This window comes from Condylostylus longicornis, unplaced genomic scaffold (assembly GCF_029603195.1).
Source record: "Condylostylus longicornis isolate FDR11 unplaced genomic scaffold, ASM2960319v2 ptg000076l, whole genome shotgun sequence".
Lineage (NCBI taxonomy): Eukaryota > Metazoa > Arthropoda > Insecta > Diptera > Dolichopodidae > Condylostylus > Condylostylus longicornis.
Window position 1 is genome coordinate 1,661,925 of NW_026578044.1, and position 24,061 is coordinate 1,685,985.

The 24,061-nt window shown below is 29.9% G+C and overlaps 1 protein-coding gene across 1 annotated transcript; it reads left to right on the top strand.

Moving 5' to 3' along the window:
- Positions 1–2,067: 2,067 nt before the first annotated feature.
- On the top strand, positions 2,068–10,909 carry LOC129612715 (dynein regulatory complex subunit 2). The gene is given in 6 exon segments (XM_055526471.1): positions 2,068–2,208; positions 3,150–3,402; positions 3,469–3,692; positions 9,774–10,166; positions 10,227–10,398; positions 10,446–10,909. Coding segments are annotated over 6 exon segments (1,647 nt in total).
- The last annotated feature ends 13,152 nt before the right edge of the window (positions 10,910–24,061 follow it).

A 24,061-nucleotide genomic window follows, 5' to 3' on the forward strand; every position in this document is an offset into this window, starting at 1 on the left:
TGTGGACAGTATTTTAATAAAGAATGAAAAAACCTGATAAAAAGCTACAAAAAAAATTATTAATAGAATTTTTGTCAAGAGATTTTAATTAATGTTTTCAACTCGCTATATGAACTTAAATGGACTATGGTTTATGTATGTAAATTTTGGTGTTAAATTTAAAATGAATAAAAATATTAGATTACAATTTTCAATTAATCAAATTTTCCCTAAAATAATGTCATAACTAAAAAAATTTTTTTGTGAATTTCTAAATTCGAATCTCTTAATATTACAGCTCAATTTCTCGGTTATAACTTTAAAAGTATTCGCCTTAATTGACCTTAAGAAGAAGGTTCACTTGTGCTGATAATACCACCAAGGTAATTGAAGTGAGTGACATGCTATATTGGGTTCAAGTTAGCTTAGTTGATTTTTAGACCTATTCTTCGGCCTGTTCGCCAAGTTTGGTCAGTTTTATACTTATGTCTATGAATGTATGGAATAACAGTACTATGTCGCCTGCGAAGTGAAGATCTTTTAGGCAACATCAGCTCTTAGTGATGTTAACCCTTTCATTGCTCCATACTCCGTTTATCACGGTTAGCTCTAAAAAGCTGTGGGAGTAATCCATCAGAGTGCTCACCGGCGTTTTTCTTTATTTTGGCTATGGATTCCGTTATTTCTCTTTTTGACGGAGGGATCTGGTTAACTCTGCGGACTCATCTCCTCGATTATTCACTATATTCTTGCTGTGCTTGGCTCATGGGGGTGGGCATATTCCCCAATGGCTGAAAAATTTTCAATGCTAAAATGCTGCTTTCTCAATACAAGTAAAATAAAATCAGCATTTTAATAAAAATGATGATTCTACTAGCACTAGCTGATTGCTGAGCTTTTGAATAAATTAGATTAGACTCGAAAATTTTATATTTCTTAAATGAACTCGAAAATTTCCTACTTAGTACAGTGCTCTTTAAATGATTTCAACTTTTTTCCGTAATTATATGACTTCCCATCATTCATCTTTCAAAATTTTGATGAATATGAAATAAATCAGAGGTTAAAGAATTCAATATAAATATGTGAGACCGGAAAGAATAATGCTTGCTAAAATTATATAAGTTTACCAAAATGTTAAGTTATAATGCGAGCTCACATTTTATATATTTATTATATATATTGTACTGTGTATTTTAAGAGCAAAGTTGGTTAAACTTAATGGTGTATTCAAATTGCGTATTGTTTAATTTACTAATAGGTATTCAAAATTTTATTCAAAAATTTTCTTATTTATATTATTTAAAATAATTTTCTATTGAGGTTTTGAAATTAAATCAAATGCAGTTATGCGCTTGGTTAACAAATATCTCAGAAATATATGTATATGTAAATTTAAATTTCCAAATAATTTAGTAGATCTTGAAATTTTTTCAACCCGAGCAAAGAAACCACATTTTTCTTTTCTTTTACAAAATTTTATTACACAATATTTTTTTCACCATTATATTTTCAACCATGAATTTTCCTTATACACATTATAGCTTTAATGTACATACATATACATTCATGTATATAAAATTACATTATTTTCTGTTATTTAAAATAAAACTTCCTTATTTACATAATGTTATATGTTAAATTAACACAATTGGATTTAATTCTTTCTTTATTTTTTATTTCATTTTTGTGTGCTACCCATTTAAATTAACAATTTAACAATTTTCATATAATGGTTACTATGTTTCAGTTATTATACATAAAAATTTGTTATATTATTATAAAAAAAATCATGCACTATTTATTGTTACCAACGTTTTGTTTTTATGTTGTCTCTTTCTATTTTATTCACATTTTTAGTGTGTACTAAATGGCTATATGGGTAGCTAAATGAAAGGCAACAAATTACATGTTATTTGTAAGTTTTATAAATGATACTGCCGTCAAAGTTACATACATATTTTACAATTTTTATTATAAGAGATTAAATAAAAGATACTTTAAAATAAATAAAAATTAAATATTTTTTTATTGTATTAAATTAAATTATAAAAGTAAAAGGGTAAAATATAGAGAAGAGATTGTAAAATGGGTAAGAAAAAAGGTGGATCTAAAAATAAATTAGCACGAATGTCTGAAGAAGAGCGTGCAAGATATCTTCAGCATAGAGCTGAACTTGAAGAAGAAGCGAGAAGAAGAAAACAACAATTGATTGCTCTATATATGAAGGTTTGTATATTAACTAAATTTGAAATATTAAAGATTTAATTTTTTCTCAAACTTTGAGTGGCATATTCTCTTCCTTATTTTGACAATTATGCCCTTTATATCTATATTATTATGTGGAAGAGGCGCATAGAACAATTGACTCTAATCGATTTATAATATTGAAAAATTAAAATTTTTAGCCAAATTTTCTATTCGAAATATTGAAACCTCGGTTGGGGTTTCGAAATATTGAGCCAACAATAAACTGTTTTATTTTGATGAAAAATTAAAAGAGAAAAAAAAAGACTATGTATGTGCAGGGAATACGCAGGATACACTTCAATTAAAAAAATTTTTTAGAAATGATATTTTTACAGCTCTTTAAAATTTTTGTTTCTACAAATTTTTCTGTCTCTGATTATAAAAAGAATACCTTGTATTGATAATTCAATCTAGACCATTTTATCTAATACACCTTTGGCCTTTTAATTGATTTCCTGATCTGGTGTTGTGACCATGAATGTTGCAGTTGTTTAGTATTTTTAGCAAAAGTTTTTCTTCACACTTCAATACCATACGTTACTACGCCATATGAAACAGACTGAAATCTGCTGACAACTTAACATTATTCAGTACTCTACAACCTATTTTTTTAAATAATCGCTCTGGTTTCATTGACTAGATCATTCACATGGTAGTTTCAATTCAACTCAATATCTACATATATTGTAACTCCCAGGTATTTTTATTTGTCTACTGATACTATTCTCTTGTCACCATAAACTACAAATAGGTTAACGTTTTTAGTTTTTATTAACATTAGTTTTGTTTTGTAAAAGAATGTGTTTAGGAATATTTAAAATAATATACATTAAAATGTGCCTCTCAAATCAAATCCATTCTTCAAAAATTTTAATTTGTAATTAAATTTTTATTAATTTGTTTTTGCTTTTCTTTCACAGAATAAATTAAAACGTGAAGAAGCATTTACACGTTTAAATTTAGCAAAAATAAATCAAGAATGGCGTTCAATTTTACGACAGGTTAAATGTCAATCATTGAAAAGAGAAATAAATGATGTTGAAAATTTATTTCAAGATGCATTCGAACAAAAGAATCGTATTATTCAACAATTACTTAGTGATTTGGATGAAGCTGAAGATATGTATTCAAATTTACAACAAAGTCATATGGAAAGTATTGATAAAATAATGTGTAAGTTTTTGAATTTACAATTTGAAGTTACTAAAACTTGTAATAAATAATATGCGATTTTTTTAGCAATACAATTTGAACGAATGGATTATTTCAAAAGTTCTTATATCGAACAGAGAAATGAAATTATATTTGAAGCTGATCAGGATTTTAAGGAGTACCGTGAGCAACGTGATAAAGCTCACCATTCCTTAGAAGCATCATATTTTACTTTAGAGAAAAGTGGTGAAAATCAATTTAAAGCATTGCATGATGATTACTTACAAAAATTGGATGATATTAAAAGTGAGGTGTGTGACAAATTTTGGTCTTCCTTTTTTAATAAATATAGTATTATGTTTGAATTCATTTTGGTAGGACATACATCTGATATATTTGAAGTGTGGTGAATATTGATACAGTATGGCGAATATACATAATATATGATGTCATATATTTACAAAGATTTATGTAGTTTTAACAACACTGAGGCTGAATGCCTTTATACTTTCATAATTTAAGTTAGAATGTTCAAAATAGAATGATGTTATATCGAAGGTTCACAGAAGTATCGATAATCGAAAATGGACATTATAATTATTTTCTTAAAGTATGTGAAATTTCGGAACAGTCAGTTTGCTTTAAATTATTTCTTGATTGCATTCCACGTTATCTGAATAACAAAAAATACATACTTATATATTTTTATAATATTTTATTAACACAATATTTTACATATAGATTATTAAAATGTAGTAATTTTAATATATAGATTTATTATTAAAATGGTGTAACATTGGCATAACATACATATATATATTTTGGTTAAAGTACAATTGTACTTTCATCCCAATCATCACAATTAGCTTTTGCATAATCTGTCATACAGTTGATTAATTTTTTAGAAAATTCACATTTATCCTTGTGTTGTTTTTCAATTTCAATTAAATGGAAACAATCCTTAACCGATTCTGTGTAAAATTCTCTTAAATCATTATTTTTAACATCTTTTGTTAATGTTTGTATAACTTTACGTTTATCTGGATATTCATCATTATTTAACTGAAAAATTATACAAAAATATTAATAAAATAATTAACAGTATTTGTTTAAATGAATAAAATGCTAGTATAGATAAGAAGAATTAGGCAAAATACATTCGCAGACACCTACATTGGAATTTTATAAAATACATAGATTGACAATAGATTGTTTATAAATTTGACATAGATTGTATATATGAATTGTGCCAATCATAATCTATATCAAGTAGATTTTTTTGAATAAACGTAATTGTAATAAAATACTCAGGAATTATAATACGAATGAACTATCAACATTTTTATTTGTTATGAATTAAGATATGATCTGATATTTTAATCTTATATTAATTAATTTAGCTGCTTATAAACGCTATATTTAAAAGACGTCAAAGTACATTCTATTAAAAATACGTCATTCTAGTTTAATTTATTATTGACATTTATTATTTGTGCACAGTCAAAACTTTGTTATTTTTTTTAAATTTCAAAACACTGATGACATTTTTGAGTAACTCGTAATGTAAGACAATTTCGAGAGGTTTATTTTTTTTATTTCGAAAAATCTATAACAAAATTACATAAGGTCGATGGATCAATATATACTTAATTAATTTAATTTTATATTAAAGTTGAGAAAGACAAAAAGAAAAACCCTTGACATTTTTATGATGATTCGGTAATTTTCTTATTGGTAAAGTGAACTTCCTCTTTCATTTTATACAATACACTTTTTCCTTTTTGTTGCAATCCATTGTAAGTACCTACATATATACTAATTTCTTGTATCGTAATAAAGTATATAGGTATACAAAAAGGTAACAAAACTTTTTTTTATTTATATATTTGCTATTACTTAATAATGAAATTGTTAAGCCACAAAAAACATAATAAAATGTAAAGTCTAAATAATTTATCAACCGGAAAAAATAACCATGAAAAGTTTTTACAACATCTAAGATATTTACACAAAAATATTCACTGTCGTACTTGCTTTTAAGGTAATTACAAAAAAATTTACTAAAGTACCTTTAGGGTGAATAAAAATTTAGTAAGAAAATAGTATTGATACTTTATTTTTCTCCTATAAATATTCTAATAGCGATACGGGTGAATTAATGATAAAAAATATTTGCACCGTTGTGACTTCAAAAATTAATTATACAAATCTGCCTTCCAAATCTTCCTTTTTATATGAAGATTCATTATGAAAATGCCCTATTCGGGTAGTATTCGGGCAATATTAAAAGCTAAAAATCAAGATAAATATTAATGTGCATAATATGTACATATATGAGAATTTTATAATAATATTTGAAAAATTTTTAATTAAATATTGAATAATGAGTTTGAAGGAAGATTCCGTGCTAGCTTTATATAATAATTGAAGGTTGAACTGCAAGATGACATTTAATAAATATAATTTCATAAAACGTTGAAGTGCTTTTCTGTTGTGTTTTCTTTGTTGAAATTTCGGTCATTCTATTCAGTTAATGAAAAACACAACAGTCGCACCAACAGGGTAACCAGAGCCCGTCAAGTAAAAGAGAAATAAGTGATACCATACATAAATTGAAAAACAACAAGGCAGAAGGCAAAAATTTGTATTTTGTCTAAACCCTCTTCAAAGCGGGCTTAGACAAAATAGTTGACATTATGCATAATGAACAAGATTTGTTACACAGAACGAATACCAAAAAGCTGAAAAATGGTATCATAACAAAATTGCCGAAAAAGGGGGATCAATTTGATTGTCACAACTGGTGGGGTATTACAATACTAAACTCTGTAGTGAAGGTGTTAGCACTCAGAATTAAAAGTAAAATAATGGCTGAACTTAGAGAAGAACAAGCCAGTTTTAGGAGTGGACGAAGTTGCGTCGACCCGGATATCACGCAAAGAATAATTATAGAACAATCAGTTATGTGGCTGCTGTATTCATCTCGCCGCTGTATATCACCTCCGGCGCTGTATATCATCTCCGCCGCTGTATATCATCTTTGTTGACTTCGATACAATTGACCGAAATACACTATGGCGCTCCTTAAGAAATAAAGGAATTTTTCAGAAAATAATCAGTAACATTAAGGCATTATATGAGAACGCGGAACTGGCAATATTTCATTATGGGCGCTTGAGCGATCCAATAGAACTGCGGACGGGTGTAAAACAGAGTTGTCCAGTCTCTCCCATTTTGTTCAATGTGGTGCTTGATGAGGTTATGAAGAAAGCGACAAGTTCTGCTAGAAGAATAAAATAGACCCTAACAAATAGATTAGAAGATCTAGAATGCGCAGACGACGTAGCCCTGCTTGCGCACACACATAGTGATATGCAGAAAAAGATGAAAACCTAAAACAAAGTGCTACAGGAGTCGTTCTTCGAATATATGTGAATAAAACAAAATTCCTGAGAATAAAAACAAGTAACATCGCTCCTCTAAAAATAAACAACAACATCATAGAGGATATCTCAGAGTTCTGCTAGGTGGGTGGTATAGAATGGCATTTGGAAGACTAAGGTCGGTTTAGAGGCAGCAACACCTCGAAAGAGGTACCAAAATCAGAAAATCCGTACCGCTATATGGAAGTCTGCTATAGTCAAATCCGTAGTGCTATATGGAAGTGATAAAGAAGATGAGGATAAAGAAGAGCTATATAGATAAGGTGCAGATCGTCATTAATAAATGCCTACGAAGAATATGCGGAATATTCTCGCCAGAATAATCAACAACAAGGATCTCTGGGAACTGACGGGACAGGAACCCGTACATGCTAAAATTAGGAGAAGACAGTGGAGCTGGATTGCCCACACCCTCCGAAGGCCAATATATAATATCCCACGAAAAGCCCTTGAATGGAATCCGTAAGGTAAAAGAAAAGTAGCTAGATCTAAGGAAACATGGCGCAGATCAGTGGAAAAAGAAATAAGAGTTGCCCAAAGACATGGTCCGAAATAAAACAGCTAGTGCAAAACCGGGTCAGATGGCGAAGCTTTGTAGATGACCTATGCTCCCAAATTGAGTAGAAAAAGAGGGGGAAAAATTCAGTTAATGGAATACAAAAATACTAGCGATCCAACAATGGGGATGCTTTCACTATCACTCATATATATCAGTTTAATGTTTATCTTGTTTTTCGGTTTTTTTTTGTTTTGAAAACATATATACTTACCATATTTAATTCGCCGAAAAAACAATGAATTATACAAGCACCATCATGAAGCTGTTTTTGTTTATCTTGCTGTTTTGAATTTGATCTGGTATTGGTATTATTATGATGATAATTCCAATTATTATTATTATTATTGTTATTTCTAAAATTATTTTGTTCATTTTGTTCATTATTACCATAAATGTTGTACGTATTACTATCAAAATCTCGATTTACATTATTGTTATTATTATTATCATTATTTCTTCGATTCATATCATAGTATAATGAAGCGGGATTACCATTATTATTACCACCAGTATTACTACTACTACTACTATCACTATTGACAACTCTACCATCATTCATATTATAATCTAATGGAATACCATTATTATCATATCTATGATAATAGTTATAATTATTATTATTTTCATTATTATATGATAGTTGGTGTTGCTGTTGTGCTTGTTGCATTAGATGCTGTTGTTGCTGTTGTTGTTGATAATACTGTTGTTGTTGGTGTTGTAATTGTTGTTGATGTCTATTATTATTGTTGTTGTTATTATTGTTATTGTTATTATTATATTGATCATAATTGTTAGCAAAATATTTTTGTAAATTATTTTTTTTAAACATTTTATTATGATAATTTGTTCTTATTTGTAAATGCTCACGATTTTTTATACGATCATTATCTTCATTGTTAAATCCATCATTATTATTATTGTTATTTAAATTTTTCCATGATGGATTACCATCATTATTATTACCGTTATTATTATTATTGTTATTACTGTTGATATTATCATCGCGTACATTAAAGTATAAATTTTCAATACTTTGATTTCCAATCGTTTTTCTCACACATAAATGAATAATTTTACGTAATTCATCATCAGACGGCTCATCTTCCATACGACATTTTAATGCTGTTATTGAAAATTCTTTTATAATAATAATTAAAACAAGAATTAAATTTGTAAGAAATTTAAAAAATTTGGTATTCATTTTTTTAGTTTATTTCGTTTTATTTTAATAAAAATATTGTTAGAAATTCTAAAATAAACTAAAATTTTCAGTGGATTATAAGGGCTTATTTATACGCGTGTATTTCCTAATTATTTCAAATCTGAATTGATTTCAGGATATGCCAATCATATTATTTAATATATTTGGTTTTGTATTTCAAAATAATATAATGCAATTTTAATATGACATTTAAATATGTCTAATTATCATTTTAAAATTTGAAATATAAATTGTAAAATATATTTGTAAAAGCCCTATTTGAATTTATATAAGTCGTTTTATAAACATTTAATTTGAAGTTTTTAACTGTCAAAATATATTGTGTAATAATTGAAATGTGATATTGAAAAATAATTCACAATAGAGCCTAAAGTTAAAGTTTTTAAATTGACCTTGAATATTTTAACTTGATGCTTCGAAGATTTAAAATTAAAATAAATTTTTTGGAAACTAATTTTAATTGTCCGTTTTAATTTTAAGTGCCGCATTTACAAAATTGTTGTATAATTTATGTATAAATTTTATTCATCGTTTGAATTATAATTGAACCAATTTGTTTATTGTATTAGGTAGAAATTATTCAATTAAATTATATATACCTTTACGTAATCAGATTTATTTTAGTAACGTAACCAACTTCTTTGTTATTTTCTTTCTAATTTTTCTGTCAAAAGCAATTCTTGCGGTTATATAATTAAATTGACTAATTTTCCATTCTTATCGTTACTAAATTCGTCTCAGTGTAGTGCATACCCTACAGCACCTTCTGGAAATGAACTATGTCAAACGCACCTCGGGCTGAAACACGTCCAAAAACGTTCCCATAGTTTCGAGGAATTTAATTCTTGGCCCAAAAAGAAAAAATTACCTCCATTGTCACAGTTGGGCACATCTTCATGGCCCTTATGGCACAAATGCATGCGAGCCACTGCAAACCCGGTTTTTCGTAGACGTTCTAAGGGCCAGTGCTACATATGTAAGGAGCGGCACCACTATCATGGTATATACATCCACCACATGGCAGACAGGAAACAGCCCCATAATTTCATTCAAATACCATGTTATATTTATATGTATAAATATTAAATCGATTTTCTTTTTAAAATATAAAAATATGGCATATATGAAACTATTTGGATTTTTTGCTTTTTGTATTATTTTTGTATAGATGGCAATTAAATTGGAACACATAACCAGTACTCGTGAGGAAGAAATCGAAAATTTATGGAGTGAGCATCGCAAAATCCTAAATGATTATGTTGCTTATATGGATGAATTTTATGCTGAATATTCAGATCTGAGAGAAAAAGATGAAGAAAATACAGCAAAAATTAGAGCCTATTGTCAAGAGGTAACCAAATTAACAAATCAATTGACTGATTTAAAAATCGAAGCCGATAATACAATCGAAGAAGGTGAATCACAAGTTACCTATATGCAATCGCATCGTGACAATTTAAATAAAAAATATTTGCACTTAAAAAGGAAACTAGAAATGTCTTTGAAAAATCATGAAGATCAGTTTCGTGAATTAGGTGTTTGTGGTCATGAATCATTGACAGTAAGTTGTTTTTCCTATTTTTCAAAATTTTCACCAAAACAATTTGTTATTTTGTTATAGACTTTAAAAAAATATTACAAAAAAGGTGAACAATTAATGCAACTTGCAGCTGTTTGTCGACGTTTAGAATCAGAGCGTGAAAAAGTCATTCCATTTGACTTTGCTAAGAGGCCGGCTTTTGAAAAAAGTGCAGATGAAATGAAACAACCCCCTGAAGATTTTAAAGAAGTATGTGTCTACAAATTTCTTTTTTATTCTTATTTATTCCCACATTTTTAGCTTTTAATTTTTCTCTTTTTTCAATGTAGAAAGCCTTAGAGAATTGGTATAGCATGGAGTTATTTTGGGAACGAGTTAATCGTGTTAAGTTAGATAATGCATGTTTAAAAGAAGAAAAATTCGGATTGGAAAATGAAAATGAAATGTTAAAAGCTCAACTTAAAGATTATTTAACAGCAGTAACTATAGCATCTGGTCCAAATGGTAATATTCATGATAGAATGTTTAGTCGTCCAAGTAGCATGAAAGTTCAAAAAGTTGTACGAATTGATATGAATGATTTTAAAAAACCTGGATCTTCACCAGCTGGCGGTGTTCATCCAATGAGTTATAAAAAATTAGGTATTAAAATTAAAAGAAGACCATACACTTGTGTTGAAGCGAATTTATCAAATGCTGTACGTTCACAGAAACTAATTGCTAATAAAATGACTACTGCTAAACTGGGTGCAATAGTTTGGTAAAATAAAAATATTTTTTTTTTGGTTTTTTATATATTCCCAAAAGTATTGAGAGGAATAAAAATCAGTATTTCTAAAATAACCAATTTTTTTTTATGTTTTAAGTTGAAATGCCCAAAAATTATGTATGAACCACAAATGGATTTTTGGTTTAAGCATATTGTGTAATAAAGCATATATTATTGAGCTCTGTTTGAGTTTTTTATCTTTTCAAAAGCAAGCAAATAAAATTGGAGCGGCACGTTTAAGTAAGGCAACTCAGTAGTCGCGAGAGCAAAGTCCCTTTTCCCGCCAGCGAGAATAACTTATTAAAAATTTTTAAGTCGCTACTATCTTTAATATTTACACACATTGCCCTAGACACTTTTGCATAATTAGTGAAAATTATGATTTAATTCGGTTAATTATATTAAATTATTAATAAAATATTTCATATGTATATATACTAATCTGAACTTAATATGATATAAAACAACAATAAAATCTCGAATTTTATAGCATAATTTTAAAAAAAGAAATAAAAAATTAAGGTGGACGCACATTCAATGCACACATATTAACGTATATTTTTTATGCTTAAAATAAATTGTTAGTCTAAATCCAAATGGCAGCCGCGTTACATCTGCGCATATCATAAAACGTCATGCATAATTTTTAAAAGATATACAGAGTATTTTGAACATTTAAACTAGACATGTTGAGAATGAAAGAGATAAAAACATTTATTAAACATCTTCGGGCGAAATTTTCTATATTATATAGACCAGTGAAGTAAAAATAAAAAAAAAACTAAATTAAAAATAAAAAACATTAAAATCGTTAACTGTATATTAAGTTGCGTAAAAATTATGATAATTTCATTAAAGCGATATGATTTTGTTTTTCTTTTTTTTTCTTAACTAAATTTGCGTTTATAATTTTGTTCGCCTATAAGTTAAAATTATAAAATTTTAATAAAAATTTGATATAATACAGTATGTATCACTTTGGTACTACTGTGACAGATGACCTACTTTTGACGTTACTAAACAGTTATTCTCAACTTTATGAGTTTACAATTATATAAGAGGCTGTGTATAGTAGATGAAAGATGCAAGACATTTTGTACGGAATCAGATATAATGAGCATATAGTTTTACCTATTTCTCCATATCTTAAACTAATGACATTGCGTCTATACCAAAATGCATGTCTAACTTTAACTTTACATAATTAACTAAACAGTTTTAATTTCTGAATAAATTAATTTGACATTAGATATGCATTTTGGTAGAATCACACCGGCTAATTGATTTGTGTCTGTAGAGATTTTCTCAAAGGTTGTCAAATTATTGGGCTCTTTTGGAAGCGACTAAATGACTGACATCCTGTTATCCGAGTACTGTAATTTACCAAATCATGAAGCACGAAAAACGTTCAGTACTGTAATTTACCAAATCATGAGGTAGAAGTCAATTCGAATTCTATAGGTTCAAGCAATTAATCAGGTATGTAGTCAGTTTCTTGCAACATTTAATATTGTTGTATGGTATGAAACACATTGTATTACTATTTATTACATTATTTAATTTTTACATAAATATTTTAATATTATACAGTAGTAGCGCGCGATCCAATTAAAATAAATATAATATTTTTTATTAACATTAGGTACAAATCTGGATTAGAAAAGCCCGAAAAAAAATTATATCTGTGTATTAAAAAGAGAGTTAAGTGATGTTACGTAAATAACAGTTTTATATGATTAGTATATGGATGTGTTTGTGTCAAATATAGACGATATGGTTTCAAATGAAAATTATTAACAGGCATGGTATATCAAACAAAATCGTTGTCCATTAAAATGTTTAACTATGTATATGAATGTTAATTTGTTTTTTTCTTAATTTTTTTCTTCTTTGCTTTCTTAAAAATATTTTAAAAATCTCGTCTATTTTTATATTGGAATTTGTTATTACATTCATACATAATATATATGTACATATACTTTGAGGTAATTAGTCGAGATTTTGTAGGTGGATGGATATTATAGTCATAAATGACTGTCGAAAATTTTTAATGGGCTAATTAAGCTGATGCATGACATGCAAGTAATTTTATTAATTTATTGAATATTTGGATGATGAATGATTTTCAATTGAAATTTTATTCTAAAAATATTTCATTATTTTATTAGTAATATTACGTTCAAATATCTGTCAAAAATCAATTATATAAACATAGAAAAAGTTTAAACGTCAAAGATTTGTTCCTATTTAATGAGAACATACATACATATATGTATGGTATTGGGTTTTTAATTGAGACATACATCAATTCTTATGCATCACTTTAATGAGTCAAAAATATTTCAAAATAAAATTTTTTGCAAAACAATGAAAAGGAAGTTCTGATTTTAAAAATTTTGTTTTTTGTTTTGTTATACTGGAAATTTTTGTATACTAGAGTAAAGACATATAAAAACTTTTATACATCTAAAGTTTTATTTATACGTTTTAAGTGTTATAAAACGTACTTAAAGTAAAACGCTTTAATTTTGACGTTGGTTTTTAGTTTCTATGTTATAAAATATTATCTGATATATGGAAGTACTGTTATACAGAAGTAAAGGTTATCCTATAAAACTGTTATACTTAAGTAAAATACCGTCGTATAAATATATTGATCGGAATATCGATAATCTATTGGAATAAATCTGTATTTATATGCTACCTTATATAGACCAGCGCATAGGCGGGAGTTTTATTAACTTGGAGTGATATCATTAACTTGGATACTTGATTTGCAGCATATTTTGATTCTTGTACATGGTGTACCATACATGTGTATGTATTTGTTTTTCTCTGCTTTATACACGATCAAAAGTATTTACGAGTATTAAAAGAGACGTGTAACATTTTTACAAAAATTTATTCTCTTTTCATACTTTTCGTTTTTATAATAATTATTCATAATTTTGTGTGATAATAAACATAAAGTAAAAGTTTAATATCACATCAAATATTTTTATTACTATACTTAAATTAAAAAATAATAAGGAATTCCCTTGTTTAATGAAAAAATAATTTTACTAATTTCCCTATTTACAAAAAAAATTACTACGTACATATATGATATAAATCTACAAGACAATGAAATGTATGAATAATAAAATTATGAAAAAAAAAATTAAAAAAAAAAAGAAAAAAAAAATGTCAGCTTGAGTCTTATAACAAGCGTCCCATAAAAATATGGCGGAAATAATTTTATATCATTTTATATGATTACTGATCACTATGAAAAATAAAGAAAATTAAAACAGAAAAGAAACAAAGCATTTTCATTTTTCATTTTGGTTCCTTATTGTGTTTTATTCCAATATAGCAAAAAATATTATCATAAATTTGGTTGTTGCATTTTCAAGGATACCGTTATTACCATAACTTATTCATACCGTCACAATGAGCATAAATTCAATTCGATTCTCTCCTTTTATGTATTTTTTTTGTTTTTCTATATAATTTAAATGAAGAATTTAAAAATTAAATTATCATATAAACAAATTGTATGCATGTACGTATGTATGTAATATGAATGTGATGATATTTTTATAATTTATTAAAAAAAATATTATTTGACATTGTCACATTAAATTGAGTATTAAATGTTTACTCATTAACAGTAAATCAACACTAAATTCTACTCAGTTATTGTATTTATTCTTTTGCTACTGCATTGCTAAATATTAATATAGAGTGTTTCAAAATTCTAGGAAAGGAATTCTAAAATCTTAGTAAATACGAATGTATAAATTAATGAGTCCAAGTAAAATTGTTTAGCGACAGACGTTTTCTTATATACAGATCAATTACCAACTTAATTTACTCGAACATACAATTGAATTAATTTTGTTAATTGCCATTAAATATATACATATTTAATAAGTGTTTGACATATGCATCATGCCGAATGTATTTGACATATACATCACATCGAAGGGCTCAGGAACAATTGCAATTTTTGTACTAGCAAATATTACATTTGCTGCAAATGTATAAAACTATATCAACCTGTTATTGTCAAAATATAATTCTTGCAGCACTTTACATACGTATAGTGAGAACGATGTAAAATTAAAATTTTTAGTTTAATTTTGGTACACCTTTTATATATTTACATATTTATTTGCTGTTTTCGTAATTACTGTATAATAATAATGTAAATGTATTTATTTATGGAAAAAAATTAAAAGAGACAACAATAAGATCATTCTTTTGTAATATTGTGATAAAAATTGATTTGACTTTGAGTAGAAATAAAATGACGTTGTTTGTCTATTGACATTGTCAGTTTTTTTAAATTTTAAAGCATTTTTCACATAATATTATGCGTGAGTGTCTAGAATTCTAATAATAATTTTTGTTAATTTTTTTATTTATTTAAAAATTCAGAATAAAGTTTTTTAATATTGGCACAATTCAAATTACAAATGACAGGGATTTGAATGACAAAAAGAATTGATAGTAATTTGACAAATCTATAAAAATTTGAGTTCAAACTGTAATTGAAGGAACATAGAGAGAATTTTAATTATAATTTAAAATAAATCATAATTAACTTTGAGAGAGATTAATTTGCATTTTAAGAAAAAATATTAATTGCTAATTTAATAATCAATTTTTTTTTCTCCCCCTACTTTTTCTCATCTCTAATCTTAAATTAAATGAACTGATAATACGAACTTATAGTTATTGAATTTTCATTATAAATTTTTAAATGTTAATTAATTTCCTCGAAATTCTGATAAATGTTTTTTTATCATTTTGAGAAAAAAAATAACAAAGAGAACAGTTAAGTTTAAAAAAAAACTATAAATAAATAAAAATAAAGTTGAGCTTCCAGGTTCTTGGACTTTGAATTAAAACATATTATGAGTATAATACAAGAATATTTACGCTATTAATTGTTAACTGTTTAATACTTATACGTACATACATACATATTAATTTCTATTTTCTATATATATATGTATATACCTAAATTTAGAAAAATATTTTTAATAATTAATAAATTAGAAAATTAAAAAATATGCTAAGTAATTAAATTTTTCCTATCGGTTACCTTCCGTTTAAAAAAGTTAAATTAAAGTTAGAAAGTTTGCTTTATCTGTTAAATCCCGCTATTTATTTAAAAGAATGTATGTGCATTTATTAAAATATTATTAAAATATTTAAAATGATTTTAATTCTGGAGCAATATTTTCTGGAGATAATAATTTAAAAAAAAACTCCTTGGAGTAAGTATAAAAATTTTAAAAGAAGTCTATGTAGAATTTTGCAATTTGTCTTTATTCTTTGAATTTAAATTAGTAAAGAACATTTGATTAATAATATGTAAAATTTAGTTTTTGTATTTGTCAGCAGTTAGAAGTTTTATGTTTAAGCTCTAGGCTTAACTGACGAACCTTGGCGGTTCCTGGGGGGGGGGGGCGAGCAGCTTGGGAGCAGCTCTAGGCAAGACGTTGAACGTTCATTTGGGAGGGCTCATGCAATAGATTTTATAAGTGGCGGTGCATCATCGCCCAATTCTGTAATCTACGATCTACACATAATGTGCTATTTATAATACATTGGTTAAAAGTACGAACTTGTATATTTTTTTTTGCCTTTATTAATCTCTTATTTTTTTTGTGCCTCTGTGTTTTTGTTGACTTTGTTTTGCATTCAGAATGGTCATCGACATTATCAATAAGGTTTTTCAACCGAATTTGATTTGGAGTTTATGCAAAAAGATTAAAAAGATTTTCTAAATTTGTAGTTATTTTAATCTTTTTCTTATTCTTTAACTCTCTGCTTTTTTTTTGTTGCTTTCCTTTCTTGAGGTCCATTCATCCATTGTATTTCTAAGAAAACTTTATAATATATACGTATATATTTGAAGTTTTAATAATTAATCGTCATCAAATATAAAAATTTGTCTGAAAATATTCTAAAGAATTTCAGACTTTTTTTAGCTCTATAATCAATTTTTACGAAATATACGAATTAATCAAAATGAAATAAATTATTAATTTTTTTTTTGGAATTAGAATAAAATAAAATTAAAAACCGCGGAAAAAAAATGTGATTTTTGTAAGAAAATTTATTTTGTAAACAAATTAATAAATTTTGCATTTAAGTAAAATTAATCTTTTCTCCCATAATAATTGTGTTGTGTGTTCTCCACTTGTATATGGGATCATTATAATAAATTGGGAATCTAAAATAATTTAAATATTAAAAATAAAAAAAATATTTATTTTTTTTTTTATTTTTATTGTGTTATTAATTGTTAATCTTTTAAGGATTTAAGAAAGAAAATTATATTTATTTGTTTTTTTTATTTGTTTTTATTTTAAATCAATTATTTTGGAAATTTAAAGAGGTTGTTTTTTGAGTTACGATATTAAATTTAAAAATTGAAATTTGCATATTGTCTTCTGTTCAAATTTTAAAAAATAAAAGAATTATTCACACTGTTGGTTTTAAAATAATTTCAGAATATTGCAATAATTATTTATTTTAATTGAAAAATTGATATTTTGTGCAAATAATTATATTTAATCTTATCACAATAACGCAAGCACTGTTGTATTCTTAATATTATTAGTGATGGTAAATCTACACACGGTTTTTAAATTTGTTTCACTAATAATTTGTTTGTACTAATATTTAAACTATTACAACCAACGGAGTTTGAGAAGCCACATCTATACAGCATTATCATTAATCACTTCCATCAGCTTGAAACTAATTGTCAATATGATTAAGGGCATTGCTTTGGATTAACGCTGTCATGATTCTAAAGGTTTTAAACTTAGGTTTCATAATATTTCAAAACTTCTTGTTTTTCCTATTAGTTGTATTACAAATATTTTCAGGAACACCTGGAACATTTTGCCTCGGTATATCTTTTTTCTTTAAATGCTTTTCTTTTCAATATGTTTAATAAAATGTTGTTTAAATAATAATCAGATTCTATAAAAATGATTTGAACACACATTTACAGCATTTATAGAATACAATGTTTAATTATAGCACAAGCTTCCAAGCACTTTGCACACAATATTCCATCTCCGGAAACCGTGAAAAATCTAATTTGTTTTTCTGCCTTACAGTTTTTGCTTTACATTTACCCATTTTTAAATTTTTATAAAAAAGTGTCACTTATCAATTTTTGATAACTTTTAACACTTGTGTTTTCACTGAATTCTGTGCTTTTTTCAACTTAAGACTATTTTTCTTTTGATCACAGTTAATATAACAAAATATTATGCAAAAAAATATTTTCTTATATTGCACATAAATTTGTTTATTTTTTCATTTTTTTTTGCACGTTTAAATACACATAATATGTATGTTTGTATATATATTCTGTACATTAAACATAATTATAATATGAATACAGACCAATATAAAAATTATTACGAAATAAAGGTTGTTAAACCATTAAAAATGTAGTTAAGATCTAGACTATAAGCACACACATATTTCCCATAGCACACACATAATCAAATTACACACGCGTCGCTTAAAATTTTTATGTCTTTTTAATTATATTTATCATAATATTTAATTGGTTATGTAGTACCATACTTGTGTACATAGAGGCTAAATATTATAAAATAATTAAAAATTTCTCGCTTAAATTTTATAACGCAGTACATTCTCGATATAATTGCATGTATCCTAGTGTATTTAACCTTTTGAATATTTGTTTCAGTATGTTTTGTGTGCTTTGGATTTTAAGTCTGTTTGCTATAAGGATGGTTGATTTACGGGATCGTGTCAGTTAAGTTAAACAATATGTAATGCAAATGTAATAAACTTTTTCTGAATTATACATTTTGAAACAAATCAAACGACATTAATTTCAAAATGTATGAATTGTCGAAATGTTTATCGTCGAATGTGGCTGTGAGGTCTCGAAATATATCAAGTATATAAATATATCATGATGTGATGATTTCGAATAATTTTTTTTTCAGATTTCACTGTAAACGTTAATCCAAAATATTAAATTACAATTTAAATTAAAAGAAAAGGTAAAAACCAAAAATATGAATGGAGAATGAATTTTTTATTTTAACAAAAAAAAAAAATAGTTATACAAAAGCCACGCGCTTTCAAATTTTACATTTTTTTTTAAATGTTTTGGGGTTCCTCCAAATATACACCATGATTTTTATAATTTTTAGTCAAACGAATTTTTTTTCTGTTCTTTTTATTTGTTTTCTTTAGAACTTTTTACCAAATCACCATATAGAATAGTTTTAACTAAAGTGTTATACCTGAATGGAAAATGTGTAAAATTTAAATTTAAAAAATTCTTAATACTTACAAAAAAGTTATTAAAAAAAAAAAATAAATAAATTAAATAACAAATAAAGCATAAATGAATAAAAAATGAATTTAGAAGTGGGGTAAATAGCAAAAATTAAAAAAAAAAAGAGAAATCGTGAATTTTGAATTCAAATTTTTATTATTTTTGCAGCCAATCTAGATCTATAAAAATATTGGTCTTTTCCGATATAAAAATTTTATGGTTTAATTTTATCTTTTGTGTTTCGTTTTTATTTGGTTTTTTATTTTTCCATTCAGAAATCGATATAAGTAGGAAGTAATATCTAAAATTTTTTATTAAAATCTGAAAATTTGAATTAAGTAAAAAACAAAAGATATTAGCAGAAAATAGAAGAAAAAAGACCGAACGTTAGAATAAGAAATATGTGAAATGTCTTTAACAATAAAATTTTTTATCAAAAATGAATTGCAAATAATAGCCAAAATAGTGCAATAATGTGGAAGTAATTTCTTAAGAATAAAGTCGCATCAATAGGAGAAGATCACACGACAGAGCATCTATTGTGGCAGTATGACGCTAGGGCTAAGGTGCTTCTTGTGGGGTTTTGTGGCCATTTCGAAGATCCCACGATCCACAACATACGTAACACTGGGACTCGTCAAGGGCCGTGAAATAGTGCTCGAAAAGATAAGTACCGTATGGCACCGGTCGCCCAAAAATAGAAAAAAAATACAGCAATTATTTGCAAAATAATATTGCATTATTAAAACCCTATGCTAGATTCGGATTTAAAGAGAAGATACACTACATATAAAGACAGGCCTAGAACACGCAAATGGTTTTTTTTAAACATTTCCAAAAAGATTTTTGATTCAGCTTATTATCATATATTGGCGGATTCTGTGAGTTTCTAGTGATCATTAAATGTATACTTAGAGTCTAGTTTAGCCAACTAGATTCACTCAGTATACAGAAAACAGTGAATCTTTTTGACAAAAGCTAGTGTATTGAATGAATTTAAAAGTGAATCGGCAGCCAAATATCGTATTGTTTTAAAACAATAGATTATACTTATTCCATATGAAAGCATTCCTCGAAAAAAAAATGCCTAAATTAATTATGATTTAAAAAACAACATGACAACAAACCGACATGCTACACTAATGTCATTTGTTCATTTGTTTTCAGGACTCGTTACCTTGAAAAGCTGAAATTCGATAATATTAAGGTAGGTGATAGTTTGCATCATCAATTCGAAGCCAAAAAAAAGTTTCATCTATTCGATATTTTTTTTTGACATTAGATTTGTAGATTTGCAGATTTTAAGGGAACCGTATGGGACAAGAGTAACCCCCCAAGCCACCGTAGTCATTCTTGACTTATTGTAGCCTCCCCACGCTCCCGCCTATAATATCCCCGTCCCAACCACAAAGCCGGAGATATCCCCAAGGGAGTTGGACAACAGTTCTCGAACACTTAGGGACCCATGTCCAACACAATTGGTGCCGAACAGCCAGTGCCGGACAGTCGCAGAGAATGTGCACGGCGGCCTCATCGCCACCCCCACAAAATCTGCACAGAGGGGAGCCCGACTTCCCCAGACAATGCAGGTGGTACTTCACTGGGCAATGCCCCGTGAAGAAATTCGCAAAAGTGCGAACCCGGCTCCTGTTCATCCCCAGCAACACTGCGGTGAATCCGCTGGAACACGCCGAAAGAAACACCTTCGCATGACGGCACGCTTTCGTGTCCCGCCAGTGACGGCGGCATTCCGCCGGGAGCAGGCAGGCAACCACATAAAGGCAGCGGCTGCACAAAGTCATCTCCAGATCCCCTCCGCGCCAGCCCATCGGCAATTTCGTTGCCCGCATGGTCACTACGGCCCGGCACCCAAATGAGTGTGACTCTGTTCTCCGATGCCAATTCTATAAGTGCAGCAAGGCAGTCGCAGACCAGCTTGGATGTAACCTGAGCTGAACGAAGCGCCAGCAGTGCAGCCCTGCTGTCCGAGAACACATAGGTGGTGCAGTTTCTATACCCCCTTTCTAAATTGATTCTCAGACTCCCAGGCAGGCCAGCCTCTGCAGCTTTTCAAGCTTGGCCCGCACACCCGCCTGCTGAGCCTTAGGGCACCATACAATCGACGCATAGGTGACGATGGGCCTAGCAAGGTCCGTATATAGCCACAGTGCTATCCTCGGACTGATTTCCCAGGTCCCCCCGATTAAGCTCCTACACGTCCACAAGGCCGCCGTAGCCCTCTCGATAACTCTATCTATATGGGTATTCCAAGAGAGACGATCATCCAGGGTTACCCCCAGATACTTCACCTCTCTAGAGTAACTAATACGTTCACCAAACAGAATTGGGCTCGTTAATCTGTCCTTGCTTCTCGGCGTATCTCCAGACACGTGCCCCGGAATCCCTGAGAGCAGCGATTAGATCATCCACTACAACGGGCCACAGGGGGGCGAAAGAACTCCGCCCTGCGGACACCCTTTTGCAGCGGAGATGAAGAGTATATCGTCAGCTATGGTGGATTTAATAATCCTATCCTGTAGCATCCGATTAATCAATCTGCTGGTCGTCGCATCAATCCCTCGTTTGTGCAACGACTCACAGATGACATGTTATGGGGTGTTTTCAAAAGTTCCCTCTATATCAAGGAAGCAGCCAACTGCCACCTCCTGCACTTCCAGTGAGTTTTCAAGGACCTCACCAGTCATTCCTCCTGGGGCAGGATGCCCTCGGTTCAATGACCGCATTTGAGTGATCCCGAAGAATCAGGAAAGTGCGTTAACACCATAAGCTCCAACGTCTGCCTTCCGTTCTCAGTCATGGAGCCATCAGGCCGTTCCATTAGGCCCAACCCGCTAGCATACTTTTTGGAAAGCACCCTGTGAAGACGCGCACTGCTGGAGAGTTCATCAATGCCCTTGCAGAACGCCCTCCACGAAATTCTCTTCGCTTTCCTAATTTCTATATTGTATTTAGTGAGTGAGTTTTTATACTCTTCCCACGAACCCGACGCCTTGTCCTTATTGAATAGCTTTCTGGTCTTTAGTCTAAGCCTTGAAAGCTCTTCATTTCACCACGGGCACTTCCTATTGCTAAGCCTCGGCTTAACGCGGCACCTCCCATGGTAGGCACTAGTAATAGCCGCCGTCAGAGCTTCGCTGGCCACTTCGATATCCATCACCGTTCTGACAGAAGCAGGAATGGATCCAATCCCATCCATGAGAAGTGTTTCGAATTTACTCCAATTTGTGGATTGGAGTACCCTACACATTTCTTCTGTCAGGCCCTGGAGACCATGATATGAAACCTAATCTGCCTATGATCGGACATGGATGCCTCATTTGAGACATGCCATCCACCAACCCTACTGCCGATAAACTCAGTACAAAGGGTGATGTCAAGGACCTCTTCCCTAATTGCATTTATGAATGTCGGCCTATTGCCTTCATTCATAATCATTAATTTATTGCTATATATAAATTCAAGTAGGCACTCAACTCTTTTGTTTATATTACTGCTTCCCCAGACGGTGTGGTGGGCATTGGCATCACTTCCTATTATTAGTTGGAAGTTCCTTCTTCCACAAAAGTCCATCAGATCTTTCAGTTGTTCGTCTGGGTGAGCACAGTCTCTCGGGAGGTAGGATGAGCACACAATGAACTCTGTTCAACCCCCGGAAGAGTTCACCTTCACCAACGCAGCTACCTGATCCTTAGAACAGTAATCTGGAATGGAAAAATATTTTAGCCTTTTACTAAACAAAATGCAAGCTCTAGGCCTGCCCCCAATTGTATGATCATACAATAGCTCACCTGTTAGGCCCTTAACCTGATCCTTCACTTTAATTTAAGGCTCTTGGATAAGGGCGATATCGAGGTGATCCTTCATAAATCTATGAGCTAGAACATCAGCAGATGCCCTAGCATGCTGTAGATTTATTTGGATCACCTCACAGCCATATCATTTCCTCCGGCTCTTGTCTATGGGCTTTGGCCCTTTAGACAAATGCTTTACATGAGCTTTGCTTCCCATTGCCGCCTTTTTACGCATCTTGGTGGGCGCCTGCCCTGCCGCAGCCTCTTTTGCCGTCCTAGGTGCCACACTAGTCCCTCCAACAGCAAATACTGAAGCAGTATCGGGCTTCACAATGGGCTTGGGCATTTTTGGTTCACCCGGAACGCTTGTATCTGGCGCGCCGGTTGATGGTCCTTCCGTTTCCGCCGTTTTCGGAGTGACTTCAGACTTTCCAATAAATTTGGCTCTTTTGATTGGCCTGAAGTGCTCGTCGTTGTCGCGGTGGGCGTTGGTTTTTTATTTTGTCCTGCCCTGCCCCCAGCACCTTGATAGGATTTTCTTCTTTTAACCCGAACGATAACACGGAAGAAGTTCAGGAAAAGTCGGAACTCCGCTTTCCGTAGATCTTCCAATCCGGAGTCATCCACGGAAAAGGTGATGGAGCAGCCCCCGTCCTTTTCCTTATCGATCCTCAGCACCCTCCAGGAACTCATCTTGAGGCTGGGATTTTACTTCCCTATCCTACTTAGAAATTTGTCCCTGGAGAGACTGACGGTTGTCTCGTCCTTTGCTATGTAGGTGACGCAGACATGCTGTTCGGGCATGTCGTCGCCATCCAGTACCACGACGTTGCAACCGTCGCAAGGCTTTCTCTTCTTGCAGACACTGGTTATCCACTCCCTGGTGTTTTGATTGTTGCATGTTACGGATATCCATCCATCCCTTTGCAACGCTGCAGTGAATTTTGGATGAGAATCTACAACTTTATTCATTTCATCCATAATGACTACTTTGATTTTC